This window comes from Epinephelus lanceolatus, chromosome 6, assembly GCF_041903045.1.
Source record: "Epinephelus lanceolatus isolate andai-2023 chromosome 6, ASM4190304v1, whole genome shotgun sequence".
Taxonomy (NCBI): Eukaryota; Metazoa; Chordata; class Actinopteri; order Perciformes; family Serranidae; genus Epinephelus; species Epinephelus lanceolatus.
In genome coordinates this window covers 25147866-25163207 of record NC_135739.1, presented here as the reverse complement: position 1 = coordinate 25163207, position 15342 = coordinate 25147866, and the positions used below count along the sequence as shown (strand labels likewise).

Sequence of the window (15342 nt, the reverse complement as noted above, 5' to 3'; positions counted from 1 at the left end):
AACACAGGTAATTACACAGAGCAGGGACATCAAAGGCACATTTCAATTTTTCATTTTAATTTGTACGCTCTATTTGGCAAAGCAACACACACACAGTAACAAGCAGTGTGATGAAACTTTCAGTCTTTATTTCATCACTTAACTTACAGCTCCAAAGAGTAACATAAAAATACCCTTTATTCACTTTTATTCAAAAGAACATTACACAGCCACTATTTGATTACTTTAACAGTTTGAACCCCGCTGACCCCGTGGCAGTTCCATCATTACATGCTGTGTGCACAAACATTGTCTAAAACCACACAGCCACTGTAAGCCACTATGTAATGTAAAATATGATGCATTAATACCCTCGTCTCTGTCACATCCATCAGGTGTCTGCATAGCTACTTAGTGAAAGCGAAGATAAAATTAGAGTCGTCTTTAAGTTGAAGATGTGACTAGATTTGTCATTTCACATTGTGCAGTCCTGCAGCATTCCTGTCTTTAAAGTGCCTCGTCTTTATCCTGCTACCATTTTGTCTTTGCATTTAAAGTTCTATGTTTTGGTGGCAACAGCTGAACACCTAATTTCTAAAAAAAAGAATTTGCCAGGATCATTTTTTCGTAATTTTTCTTAGGGTACTCCGGCTTCCTCCCACAGTCCAAAGACATGCAGGTTAATTGGTGACTTTAAATTGTCCGTAGGTGTGAATGTGAGTGTGAATGGTTGTCTGTCTCTATGTGTCAGCCCTGTGATAGTCTGGCGACCTGTCCAGGGTGTACCCCGCCTCTCGCCCAATGTTAGCTGGAACAGACTCCAGATCCCTGCGACCCCTGACAGGATAAGCGGTTACAGAGAATGCTGAATGGATTTTTTGGAAGCTTCTTAATCTGTGAAAACAGGTGGAAAAAACATACACAGGAGGCAGCAGGGCACCACTACCCCATGTTCTTAATAGAACTAGAAGCATTAATGTTTTCTTCCGGGTAACAGACATAACAGTAATGATACGTAACTTGCTAACACACAATATAAACACCTTGTGTTTAAAGTGCACCCACCTGACAGAAAATGTGAATGCTTTTAGTCCTGTTTAGTACACGGGGTTGTGGTGCACTCCAGCCTCTTGTGGCCAAAATGAGTACTACAATAATGAACAGAATACAACTTGAACACAACTACACTTTTTTTTTTTTTTTACCAGTTTCACAGACAGAAAAAAAAGGAACTTTTTTTTTATCCTGGCAAACCTTTTCCCCCACCTTTTTAAGTCATAAACAAACTTAGAAATTGGCATGGTATGCAGTGGTTAGCATTGCTGCCTCACAGCAAGAGGGTTCCTGGGTCGAACCCAGGATGAGGGAGCCCTCCTGTGCAGAGTTTGCATGTTCTCCCTGTGTCAGCGTGGGTTTTCTCTGGGTACTCCAGCTTCCTCCCACAGTCCAAAGACATGCAGGTTAATTGGTGACTCTAAATTGTCCGTAGGTGTGAATGTGAGTGTGAATGGTTGTCTGTCTCTATGTGTCAGCCCTGTGATAGTCTGGCGACCTGTCCAGGGTGTACCCCGCCTTCCACATTCCCACCATGGAAAATGAATTGATTATTTCCCCTCTTTGCCTCTCAGGGCTTCTGTGGTACAAGCCAGTTACTCTCTCTTTTTTAATAGTAACAGATGTAGGGAAAAACACTTTGGGAATACAAGTGCGCAAAAATGCCAGAGGATGATCATTTTTCACATTACAGTGACAGTACAAAAATGTACAGATGCCAGGGCATATGAGAAAATATCAAAATAATGCTGCAAATAACGAAATAAATAAATCTCTCAATCAATCCACACGTCCAAAAAATCTCTACAAATGTTACAAAAAGGCACATTATGATATGCATAACCAAATGTGTCTCACTGCTTCCTATAGAAACTAGAGATAGCAACTTCTTTATGTTGCACCAAACTCTATTTACCTTTGAAAGTGACCTTCATGTTTCTGACAAGTTCTGACTACAGCTGATTTAAATGTAGTCTGGCATCGTGAGAAAAAAACTAACTTGAAGGTGTGCTTGCAGTGAACTTACTCAACCCTTCAATACAGGCATTAGTCATCTCTATATCCGAACTACGTATTTGCCAAGTAAATCTTTAAGTAAATCCGAAAAGGTTAAACTTTCTGCTTTATTTACAAAAGCTAAAAGGTGTTAAGCGAACACACACACACACCTTAAACAGGCAGAGCCTCACATGAATTCTGAATAGAAATATTAATGCTAATTTCCATGTTTCCTCTTTTTAAAGCAGCAAAATGTTCTGATTAGTTTCCCTTTATTTTGCTTTACTTTTAATTACACACACATTGTCAGAATGTTGCGTTTGCTTGCACACACACACACTGACACACACTCACAGAGACATATACAATGAGTATTTTCAAAGTGACTAGATTTTCCACCTCAAAAACATCTGTCACAAGTTAGACACACACACACATATGCACACACAGCACACACACAGTTAACTCTAACGGAGCGGCTTATAAACAGCGTGACGCTCACAGTATGTATGCGCACAAACACACACACCCACAGACACACTAAAGCAGTCAGGGTTCCTATGCTCGTGTTCTTGTGCTTCCTGCTGCTGCTGCCGTAGTTACCCAGTGTTCCTCCAGTGAGCAGCTCAGGGGCCCGGTGCCCAGAGGACGACAGTTCGATCTGCGGAGGAGGAGAGGAAGGTTTGGTCGTGGGGGTGCCACCTACACTGGATCACCTTGTCCCAGTGCTCCCCTGCCACTGTCTGAGGGAGGGGCTTTGTTAGGTCACCTGGGGTCAGAGAAAAGAAAGACGTATTTTTGTTACACACACTACACACAATGTATTTTATTCCTTTCTCTCCCGGCGCAGGCGTTTCTACCTTGAAGATCGCTGATGATGATTTTGTTGTCGTAAGAGCCGGTGAGGAGATGATGGGCTCCAGGTGAGAAGCGCACTGAGCGGATGTCGCTGCCGTGGGGGCGGTATGTCTGGACTATGCGGCCTCCTTTGATGTCATACAACATGCAGGTGCTATCCTCCTGACCTGTGGCCAGCAGGCGGCCGCTGGGATCCACTGCCACAGAGGCAACTGCACTTCCTGTGTGAGACAGAGTGGTAATAAGTATGTACTTTTTTATTTTATGAAACAATAAATCGATCAATGTGAAGTGTCTAATTTAAAATCTGTTCAGTTACTGGCAGTTCCGCTGTGTCCAGAAATCTTCATGAAGCATTAGTGCATTCTTGTGGGTTAAGTGTGATGCCACACCAACCTGGAAGTCATTTGCTGCCACATAAATGATCCACCCTAATGAGAGTCATGATGCAACTCACCTGTGCCATGCAGAGTTGTGCCCACCACCCTCACACAGCTTGGCACCCGCAAGTCCCAGAACCGCACTGTCTTGTCCTGAGAGCCTGAGGCAATCATCCACCCTCCCCACGTGTACAGAGTCAGAATGTGACCTGTTGAAACAAACAGTGACATCTTAAATACCATTTTTATGTCTTCAATATCATTTTTTTCTCATTAAGGATCAATTTAGACTGTTTCTTTCACAAGAACTGTGGCTGACATACCAGTGTGTCCACTCAGGGCGTGAAGACCCTGCCCTCTCTGACAGTCTGTTGTGTAGATGTTACAGTCTCCGGCTCCGGCACTGATCAAAATGGATCCTCCACTCTCAGGGCCCTCCATGAAAGCCAGGTCCCTGATGGTGCCATCGTGCATGCTGAACTCCAGGTCGGGGCCTGAAACAGAGGTGTACATTGGGGATGGAAACAGTAACATTCCTCAATATCCAGAAAAAATGAATCACTTTTTCTTAATTATTCTTCAAACTGTACTTGTTGTGCATTTTTTAAAGGGCAGTTAAGTTTTACCAAATGACTCTGACCGCAACAGAGGCTACTTGACCTTTTGAGATAGGTCACAGTAGGCACAAACAGGCCTGTACTGTTCGAGCCAATTGGCTGGGAAAATGGACATTACTCATCATATAGACATTTTAACACATAGAGTAGTACCTGTGGCATTGCAGCTGTCTGCATTGAAAGGCAGGACTTTGACGAATTTATCATTGGAGCCAGTAGCCAACAGTTGTCCGCAGTGGCTCCAGGCGACACAGTAGATTGAGCCCTTGTGGTGTTTGTTCCTCCTGAAGCGCACTGCCGGCTGCTTCACTGCACCAGAACCACTGAATGGGACAGGAATATACAAGACAGACAGATGAATATGTGGGAAGGTGTGAATTCTAAAATGTCATACATCTGTGGGAAAAAATGCAAACTGGATTTCACAATTTTGGATTTTTTTTGTGTGAAGAAGCTGATTTTTTTCCCCTTAAGGTTTCTTTGTCTTTTTGTCAAAAACTTGTATGTTTGCTTCTGCTCATTAAATGCTGGTACAGTCCTCATCATGTGTGCCTTCATTTATTAGCACGTTACAGCAGAATTCCACACGAATACATGAATAATCTAAAATCTTGTAAGAATATCTCATAGTTTGGATTTGTTGCTACCTGTAAAGGGCTCCTACCTGGGTGTCAGTGTTTCTGGGTAGGCACAGACCCTCAGGGTTTTCGAATTGGAGCCGACAGCGTACAGCGCTCCAGAGGGATGGAAGGCCACTGCACGCACTGCCTGCGTGTCCTCCAGCTGGTTCACTTTAACAAACTGTGATTTGGACTTCCCCGGCTGTACAGGATCAGAAAAATAATCTTTGGAACTACGATCTACGTGAAAGTCAAAGATTTAGGTGGTTATAAAAATAACCACTGGACGGTTTGCTGTACCTCATGTGAATTACGTGTCGTAGAGCAGCCAGAATCATCTTGGACTGTGGGGCAAGACGCTCTGATCCTCTCAGCACTGATAATAAAAATGCACACATATATCCAGCTTAATTAATTCTCTATCAGTTTAATTTATTCTGTACACTGATATTATTTCATAATACAAAGATTAGCATTTTGGAAAAGTAAAGGAGGCTCTTACCTCTGACTGACAGGAACTGGAGACTCGTTGAGGAAAGGCAAGCCCTGGCTCCCGGTCCTTAATGGTGTGCTGCTGACCCCTCCACCTGGCTTATCCCTCGGCGGCCCGGTGTCTGGGGTGTGTCGGGTGTTGGCGCTTCTGGGACTGGAAGTGCTGGTGTTCCCCGGCAGTCCGTTCCACTGTGTCATCACCTCGTTTCCTCTGTGGTCAATGCCCACGTTCATCTCCTCCAACTTCTGAATGGACCTAGACAAAAACAAGATGTCTTTGTCTCAATGAGGCGGCACTGAGTTTGAATTTCATTCATTAAGTCACTGAATCTTTTCATGTGGCTTCCTCACCTGCTGAGGAAGGTCTCTGTGAGGTTGTTTTGGGCTCCGTCCATTGGCTTCACCCCTCCCTCCAGCAGCATCTGCTGGTAAAGCTGTCTCTGCTGCTGCTTCTGCTCCAGATGCTGCTGCACGCGGAGACGCTGCCTGTAGTACTCCTGGATGTGCTCTGAGGAATCAGCACGCTGGACAAACACATGCACACAACTATCAAAATAGAAACAGATTGTAAACTTGTTTTTGCAGAACATGTAGAAACTCTGACACATTTTTTGACAGGATTTGTTTTACCTGAACAGTGACCCAATATTTATCATTGCCTTTCAGTAGTCTCTGCCTTAATAACTCCACACACACACAAACACACATGCAAGAGCACACACACCAGATTATAATAGACAAACTCTCTCCCAAGAGCCACTACTGACAACTCTTCAGCTCCCAAGGCCTCATCCTCCATCATCTATCCCATAAAAAGTTTTCAAGGACCTCATCATATCCAGCAGGTCTATAGTATATTCCCCTTCACCCCTCTCACCACTTTTCATACACAGACAGACACACACACACACACACACACACACACACACAAAACAATCCAATTTCTACTTTGCTCCTCTGGATGGGACCTGGGATGCATAAAGATGAGCGATGATGGAAGCAGCAGGCTATCTTGGGTGTGACCGCACATCAAACCAGATTATCTGCCTCCAGCGTCCATGACCTCCACCCTCTTCACTGGGACAGGGGGCTGGAGGGTGCTAGTACCCCTTGGACAGGTGTGGGAGAGAATTGGGGAAGGATTTATGAGGCAGTAGAGGTGTGGAGACACGGTGGTTCAGGAGGGTTCACGGGGAATCTATTCTAAATCTCTTAAATCTGGAGTAATGACGGCAGAGGGTAGACAGACTGAAAATCTAATTCTGACTCAAGTGACCAGACAGACGACCAGGGCTATTTCTTTTTACAGTCCTCACACAAGTCATAAAACCAATTTAGCTGGAGCAGCCAAAGGTGAGACGCGCCACTCCTCTATTCCGGAAATGTCTTTGTGCTTATCATTGATCTAAGGTCTATACCACATACAAGTCCACACACAGTCTGCAGTTCTAATTACCTCATTTGTTTCTGTGTTGGAGGGAGGGCCACCATCTTTTCCAGGGGTCAGAGGCGTGCGTGTGGTGTTGGGTCCATCCAGCCCTTGAGGGTGCTTCCTATTGCCAGGAAAATGCACGTTAATTCCAACCACTTTGTAAAAATTTGAACTGATTTGAGGTGAAGCAGGAAGTAAAACAAAAAAATACAAGCTGAAAACTAAACAGACCATGCATAACCTCCTGAGACCATGTGTCCTCATATGAGGACTTCACATTTTTGGTTTCCTGCACCTTAATACTTTATTTTGCTTAGCTTAGACCTGTTGTCTTTGTTTGTGGACACTTTTATGTGCCATCTAGTGGTAGTAAGAGCACAGTACACTTACCCATGGAAAAACTTGCCATCTCTGCCAAGTCAGTCTGCAGCTGATCTTGACATAAAAGTGGACACGGTTCAAAGCCTGATCACATTACGATCAAAACTTGTTTACTTATGATTAATAAAATTTGTAGTTTGATATGGCAACACATTTTCACAACTTTAGCAACAGTAATGAGCTAAGACACTTAATTAGGAAGTACTTATTTAAGGAAATTGGAAATTTATCATCAACTGGTTTGATGACATTGGGACTTATCGTTGAGAATGTTTAGTTTTTTTATACTTATCAGATCCTACTGATCCCAGATAGCTAGGGGAGAAATTAAAAATGCAAACCAAACAAAAGTTCAGGTCTCAGGAGGATATTAAACTTAAGGACTATACTGTATATAGCAAAAGGAAAGAAATAGCAATAATGCGGGCTACTCAGTATAGCTACAACAGTAACAAGGTTAAATGCCACATTCCGATAAAGTAGAGCTGTATCAAATAGTTCAAAGTTTCGAAGCTTCACTCATAATGTTGACATTTGAATTCTAAATCAACATTTGAATGCTACAAGCTTTTATTTGCATGTCTACTCTTTCTGTTTAAACTCCGTATTTCTGCGCTGTTGCAGATAAAGACTAAGCTACACTAACATTATTAGTATTACTCCATTTCTAGAATTAGATTCCAGTGGTGGCTGCGTAGGACTGATCCCAACTCGTGTGATCCAAACATTTACAATAACTATAGAATCAAACTTTAGTCAAACTTTATCGAAAAAAGATAGATGTAATCATGTTTTTTTTTTGTTTTTTTTTAACAAAGCTTCTGCCTCAATCCATATTTGTTGGTTATTATCTTTCAAAAAACATTTTCACTGTGGTCAAAAATCTGTTTTCTTTCCCACTTGCTGCTGAAATACTAAGGCACACACCTGTGTTAACGGGATGGTTGAGCAGCAATCTAACGCCACCATAAATTACATGTATGCACTGAAGAGAATTTAATCATAATAACTTTATTCAAATTAAGGATGTTGTTTGATGATTTCTGTACTGCTTTTTAGGGTGATGACATCATAAAACATGATGACAGACATTCAAAGCTTCATTAAAAAAACCTCAGTGGAAGCTTTGGATTTTAAAAATGTCATTCAGTGCGGCCCCACAGTGAGTGAGACGTGAAAACCATATTTACCTTTGTTTGCATACCATATTTCTAGATAAATTCCTGCAGGGATGAGAAACTCTTAGAGTTGTAGTAATTAATTGTGTCCAGCAGGTGGAGCCAGAGAACATGGCAACATCAGACAGTCTGGCGAACTGATCCGTTTCTAGTAGCTTTCATTTGATTCCATTAAAGCCTGTCTCCACCTATCACTCAATGGTGTAACACCTTATTTGCTGTTACCTTGTGATGCAAACCTGTCGTCAGCTCACCTGTCATGATCTGATGCCTTACTTTCTAAGCGTTTTCACCACACAAATACCAGTTACAATGGCCACAGTTTGTGCTGGGTGATTGATGTATCTTTTTCTTACAATGCAATTTTTGCTCTCTGTGGCCAGTCCACTGTGACAAAAACTGACCGGCAAGAAAGTGAAAGCAACAGCATGACTAAGATCCTGAGCCAGACATGTACCCAGAAGGCTGCAGTAATGACCAAACGAGCCACAGAGACCCCACTTAAACCACATTTGAGCAGTAAAAACCTGCTCAGCTCTGAGTTTCCATGAGGAAAATCATCTTCCACCATATTTACAGCCTTAATTTAGCGACAGCTTCAGCACTGTGATTTTCAATTATGAGTCATTAGGGTGAAGGCTCAAGATTAAATTGCATCCATCAACACTCTGCTGCAGTCTGATAAGCTTTGTGCAGCACTGGAGGAGATGACAGACGAGGCAGTTTGTCTCTGTTAAAGCAGGGATAGTGGGATTAATGGAGCTACAGATTGTGTCATACAACAAGACCTACCACTAGGTTTAATACACACACATGCTAAGGGAGAGAGCTTTGTAGGAAAGCTCCGGGAAAGATAATATTATATTCATGACTATAATAACTATGCTTTGACGTGTGCTGTACAGTGCTGCAGACATCTGGTACTCCAAGGAACACCAAAACTCATTCGTCCCATGTGTGCTTCAGACTCTTACTTTTCAGGTGAATCGTCCTGCTGGTGCACATTATTCTCCACCAGGCTCCGACTGAGGGCAGACTTCATGTTCGCCTCCATGCCTCTCTTGTCCTGGGCCGCCAGACCGTGGGACAGGCCATCCAAAGCCGGATTGAGGGACCTGGACATGTAGGTGTCCGCTGAATGAGGCCTCTGGCGGAAGGGCGAGGTGGGGCAGCACGGGGACAGGCGGTTGATTAAAGGAGTGAGGAGGTCGGCGTGACCGGCCTTGCTGGGCTTCACCAGGCGGTCCACGTGGATGTTGAGGGTTTTTTGCTCGAAGGCGCAAGAGAAGGCACCCGGAGAGACGTTCTGCAGCCAGGAGAGCAGCGACAAGTCCAGTTCGTCACAGCCGTTCCCGCAGAGCAAATCCACACCGAGCAACACCTCGCCCTCTGTGATTTCCTCGCCAGTTGCTTTACTCTGGAAAAGAGAAACAGAGGGGAGTTTGACCATCACCCATAACTGACTTTGTAGAGTTCTTCCCTAAGTCCTGATAATTTTGAATACCAAACCTTTTCATTTTTAGGGTATCGTATTACCTGACAGAACTCGACACAGCATTCATAAAGGATCCCTTTGATGAGCAGCTGGAAGAGGCGGTTTCCACTCGCCCTGAAGCCTGCCTCGCTCAGCTTCCTGTCCGCAGGGATGAACTCAGCCACCATGGCGCAGGCCTCCTCAAAGCAATGGACACGCGCCGTGCTCGGGTTCCAGTCTTTGAACTCGGCGTGGTGGGTGAGGCGCGGCAGGGTGAGGAGGAGACACAGCTTGCTGTAGTCGTCCTTGGATGGACAGAACTCCTCCAGACTGTGGAGGCACTTGACTGCTGCCTGCATGGTGAGCTCCAGCTGGAGTGAACAGAAAATGTAAAGAGGAGAAGTGAGTATGTGTTTTTTTTTAGATACTCTTCCTGTTTTTGTAGGACCACACTGGTATGTGTGTAAGTTTTAGAAGAAGCGTCATATTCACACACACATCACCATCCCAAGTTATGCTGTGATAAAACCGTGAGTTTCATCTCAGTTAGTGCACCCTACTGTGATCTCCATCGTTTGGTGTAAGGTGGTCAATGTACTCAGTCCAAGCTTTCAAAGTCAGTCTTTTTCTCGTCTTGACATTCCAACAAAATCAAAGATGTTTAAGTTCAATGACATGAACACTGTCAACAACCAATATCTGTGCTCTCTCCAGCACCAAACAGGAAGCAGCAAACCAGAAAGACAGTAAACATGAAGGGGACTCCAGGACATGAACAAGTCCTGGTTCGGCATGTATATAACCACCAAGCAGCTCTTATGTTAGTTAGAAATCATAATTCTCAAGGTTTTTTCAACAGTTGAATCCAAATTTTACGCAGCCACATGTCTACCCCTAAAAAATCTATTTCAAGATTATACACTGCTCTATCTGAGGCTAAGAACGACAACACTAATTATATTAAAGAGAAGTGGGAACAAGAGGCGAGGATTAGACTGTCAGAAGAGGCCTGGGGGGATATTTGGCAATTTCAATGGTCCTCAACTAACTCTATAGACTGGAGAGAACACTGCTGGAAAAACATAATCAGGTACTTTAAGACACCGATCCAAGAGAAATATAGAGATGCCAATATGCCATGGTGGAGGCAGTGTGGTTCACGATTGGCAAACCATTATCACATATTCTGGGACTGCCCCAAACTGAAATTGTTCTGGAAGGGTGTTCATGACTCTCTAAGTAAAATGTTAAATATTGGTTTCAAGTGTCAAATATAGTAATAAAACATTTGGTTTAACCAAAAATAACCCTTCTGTTTTAATTCATTTAAAGGTCATAGCAATGATAATTCTGTAATACTATGATACTGTGAAACCACAATATTTTCAGTTCAGACAGTTACAGTACCAAAAAAATCTCATACCGTTGCAACCCTAATGGATTACACTGATGCCAAATTGACAAGAATGCTGTTGACATATGAGGGCTTTCATCTCATGATTCTAGAGCTATGTGTTTTTGCAGACATGTATGGAATTGTTAATATGTCTTATTTCTTAAAGGCAGTTTGGCGAAATAGATCCACCAGGAGCAGGATGGGAAATAATCTCAAAAGGAATCTAGTTGTAGTCGTGCAAATAGTGACACTGCGAGTTCCCCAGTCTTTGAGTGTGTGACTAAAAACTCACATTGTCTTTTTACGTGAGAGAGTGTCACAGAAAGTCTTTCCAAAGTCTAGTAGTAGTGTATGCTAGGCATTAATCACAAGCTTCCTCTACCAACTGCTGAGCAGCTCCATTAGGTTGCTATACTCGAGGGAATTTTGAGTGTATTTGGTTTCCCAGCGAGTGGCCTTCTAGTGGTGAGCCCACTCTAACGGCCTCCAGGCTTCAACTCAGACTGGTTTCACATTGCCAGTACTCATATACCATTTTCCTCATTGTATATTTACGTACATTCTGAGGGTCTTCAGCAGCAGACATGGCGTTATTTACACACAGAGCCTCCAGGAACTTCTGCTTCAGGATGATGTAGCGGAACCTGGGAGGACAAATCTCAGTATTAGGACATATACTGTAAAGATTTTAAGAATTGATTAACTCTCAAGTGAGTTATTGTAACAACCTAGACTAATTTAATTAGGTGGGACAACTGAGTTTTGAACGTTCTGTATATGTGTTGAGTATTTGGTGGGAAACAGGGGCCGACAGTGATATGATTCGATCATGCCACCACAGCACTGGGACTTGACCTAATTTCGTTCCAGTCTCCTGCTTTACTGGCGAGTCCGACCCAGTCACCAGTGAAAGGAAACCTCAATACTGTGCTTAATATTAGACTAGACAATATTCGAATTGAGACAGTGTCTAGCTGTAGACATGTGACAAAAAGATGACGTTCAGTCAGGCCTTATGTTCTCATAATGCCTCAACGATTAATAAAACTTCTCTGGTTGATGTTTTTAGACGGTACAATAACACCTCATATTATGTCGGTCACCTTTTCTTGTCAAACTTGTCCATTCCTTCTAGAGGTTGAATGAACTGCAACACCTCCTCCCACTGGCCATCCAGAATGAGCTGCCTGTTGAAAGCAGCAAATCAACAATTTAAAAAAGCCTCTAAAATCATTGTTCCCATCACAGCGGTGCAGTCAATAATGGGAACATAAGAAAAAACAAGGTGGTAATTTGCGTCCGAATTTTTACAAACAGCTCTGCTACACAAGTCTGTAAAACTTAAATCCTCTCCCTTTCAGGACACTATGGCCGTCTCCTACCTGCCGTATCATACCTGAGGAAGAGCATGTCGTCAGAGTAGAGTCCATTAATGACGCCGCTCTCCTTCTCTAAGGCCAGCATGCTGATGTGCAGCTTCCTGGAGTTCAGGAAGTCCAGCATCACCTTGATCACCTCCGCCTCCTTGATGCTGATTGTCTCCTCTGCCGTCATGGTTACAGATCTGTGGTGGCAGCTTGCAGGTCGGCTGGGATACAGAGAGAGGGAAGACGAGACGGACATGGTTGCATCAAAAAAGAAAAAGGCTTATGTGTATGGGACTTACTACTGGGATTTTCACACACAACCATCTCTAGGGTTTACAGAGGATGGGCTGATAAAGAGAAAATATCCAGTGAGCAGCAGTTCTTTGGGTGAAAATGCCTTGTTGATGCCAGAGGTCAGAGGAGAATGGGCAGACTGGTTCAAGATGATAGAAAGACAGCAGGAAGTCAGATAACCATTCGTTACAACCAAGATCTGCAGAAGACCATCTCTGAACCAACAACACGTTGAACCTTGAAGCAGATGGGCTACAGCAGCAGAAGACCACACCAGGTGCCACTCCTGTCAGCTAACAACAGGAAACTGAGGCTGCAGATGAGTCTGGATTTCTGCTGCAACATTCAGATGGTAGGGTCAGCATTTGGTGTAAACATGAAAGCATGGATCCATCCTGCCTTGTATCAACGGTTCAGGCTGGTGGTGGTGGTGTAATGGTGTGGGGGATATTTTCTTGGCACACTTTGGGCCCCTTAGTACCAACTGAGCATGGTTTAAACACCACAGCCTACCTGAGTATTGTTGCTGACCGTGTCCATCCCTTTATGACCACAGTGTACCCATCTTCTGGTGGCTACTTCCAGCAGGATAACGCACCATGTCACAGAGCTCAAATCATCTCAAACTGGTTTCTTGATCATGGCAATGAGTTCACTGTACTCCAATGGCCTCCACAGTCACCAGATCTCAATCCAATAGAGCACCTTTGGGATGTGCAGACGACAAATCTGCAGCAACTGTATCATGCTATCCTGTCAACATGGACCAAAATCTCTGCCAGCACCTTGTTGAATCTATGCCACCAAGAATTAAGGCTGCCTCTAAATATCTACTTTAAAGTGAGTTCAGTGTGCTCCTCTCTGTTTTGTGGTCAGCTCCAGTGGCATGGCATATCTGGAGTGTGTGGTCTCACATGGTGGTGTAGCATCCATACTATTCTTATGAGGGTTTGGAGTGTTTATTCTACATTAAACATTTTTAAAAATCACCTTAATGCACTATAATGTGGATTTCTCCAGTGATCATGGTAGGAAATATCTCAGGATGCAGTTGTTTAGGGTCGGGCTGTAAATAGTTAATCACAGCCACATCACGTCTGCAGCTATACAAAGACATAAAGGGGTCTTCATTATGCATGATCCACCCGCTCTGTATAAGTGCACTAAGAGCAGTGATGCCTCCGGGTGTCTGGAGGCAGAGCAGCCGGTGACACCGCCCTGTTCCTCCCAGCACACAGCAACAACATCCAGCTCTGGTGCTGGATGTGACAGCGGGTCTGCGGCCCAAACCTGACCGCCTCAGCACTTTTATCCGCGCGCAGACACCTCTCTTGACAGCACATTGCGCACACACACGGCCAGTCCAGCAGAACAGCATGCACAACAACACATTCTCACAATGTCTTTCATTTTCCCTCTTAATGTGCAGGACACCGCGCATGGCTACCCACCGGTGTTCCAGGCTAACACGCCGCCGTGAATCCGTGCCAAGTCCTCACCTGTCAGTCTGCGCCAACGACACGCCGCATTAAAGCAGCTCCAGTCCGTCTGCGGTGTCCAAATGTAACAGAAAGCAGGGTATGTACGAATATGAGCGCAGGGAAATTGGTGTCTGGATGATAAAATCCCAGCCAGCGTCTCTAGAAAGGTCTCTCTGCTCCTCCGTCTTGTACACAGCTCGCGGTTGCCATGCGGACGCAGCCGCAAAGCACCAATCAAGTGAAGTGATGACGCCCTGCGGTCACACCTTCAGCACAAGCACTCAAAAAAAAAAAAAAAAAAAAAAAAAAAAAATTTAAAAAATGTGATTATAATATCCCATACTATACTACACTTTACTATACTATACTATACAGACTGAGTCTTGCTTTTAAGATGAGCCCACTTTTATTCTCTGGTTTTTTAATGTGTTAAACCTGATTTAAAAATAATAATAATAATAATAATAATAATAATAATAATAATAATATATGTTTGTGCGTTAAAATGTCCTAAGATTTAGAGTACATCCCCTCTGTATATATTTAAGGAATAGTATACTTATATTTACTTTAAATATTTTTTCTTTGTGTGTGTGTGTGTGTGTGTGTGTGTGATTTTTTTAACCTCTTTTCTTCTTCTTCTTCTTCTTCTTCTTCTTCTTCTTCTCATCATTATCATTATTAATATACTAGATTATTATTATTATTTTTATTTTTATTTATTTTTACATTTTTGGATAAGTATGTTTTACCATTTACATTTTCTTTTCTTTTTAAAATAATATTTTCTAATGCACAAATGGAAACCTGACACATTTTTGGAACTGCTCCTGCACTGTAGTTTGAGCACCTGTTAATAAAAACGAAACTTGTGAAAAAAAAATGAATTGTATCTAAACTTGTTTCTGTTTTAATCCTGTTTTATTTTCACAAAATCCATGCACTTACATGTCTCTATGCTCTGTATACATATATGTCTGTCTTTGTGAAGCACCCTGGTGCAAACCTGTAGGCTGCTATATAAATGAAAGAAACTTGAAACTTGATTATCATTATAATTTAGGTTAAATTGTATTAATAAAATCACTGATAAAAACACTACAAATAACCTGTGTGGTCTGTTTTCTCCTCAGACATTCAGCTTTGCTTTTACATATGGGTTAGCGAGTGAAAGTTATTATGCTGATCAGACAAAGTCGCTGGATTACTCTGGATTAATAGCTACAAATTACATATAAATCACCCAACAGTTGTAAACTAAAGACAGAATGTCAACAGGAAGTATTTGCAAGCAGCTGGGTGTTTATCTGAACAATAAACTGGGCTGGACAGACAACACTA

General features: G+C 42.9%; 1 protein-coding gene across 3 annotated transcripts; it reads right to left on the bottom strand.

Moving 5' to 3' along the window:
- Positions 1 to 106: 106 nt before the first annotated feature.
- Positions 107 to 14231, bottom strand: LOC117253451 (WD repeat-containing protein 47-like). Of its 3 annotated transcripts, none has more exons than XM_033620903.2 (16): positions 13972 to 14231; positions 12256 to 12447; positions 11963 to 12046; positions 11419 to 11503; positions 9526 to 9834; positions 8964 to 9406; positions 6455 to 6551; positions 5350 to 5522; positions 5009 to 5254; positions 4807 to 4882; positions 4551 to 4708; positions 4040 to 4209; positions 3593 to 3763; positions 3347 to 3478; positions 2892 to 3110; positions 107 to 2800 (listed from the first exon to the last, which is right to left on the bottom strand). In XM_033620903.2, exons 2-16 carry the CDS (start codon positions 12411 to 12413, stop codon positions 2658 to 2660), a joined length of 2664 nt encoding a protein of 887 aa, XP_033476794.2. In that variant the 5' UTR covers positions 12414 to 12447; positions 13972 to 14231; the 3' UTR covers positions 107 to 2657. The 3 variants fall into 3 exon arrangements, with proteins under 3 accessions (XP_033476794.2, XP_033476793.2, XP_033476795.2); XM_033620902.2 differs by having other exon boundaries at positions 14020 to 14231; XM_033620904.2 differs by lacking the exon at positions 13972 to 14231 and having other exon boundaries at positions 12242 to 12363.
- Positions 14232 to 15342: the final 1111 nt, after the last annotated feature.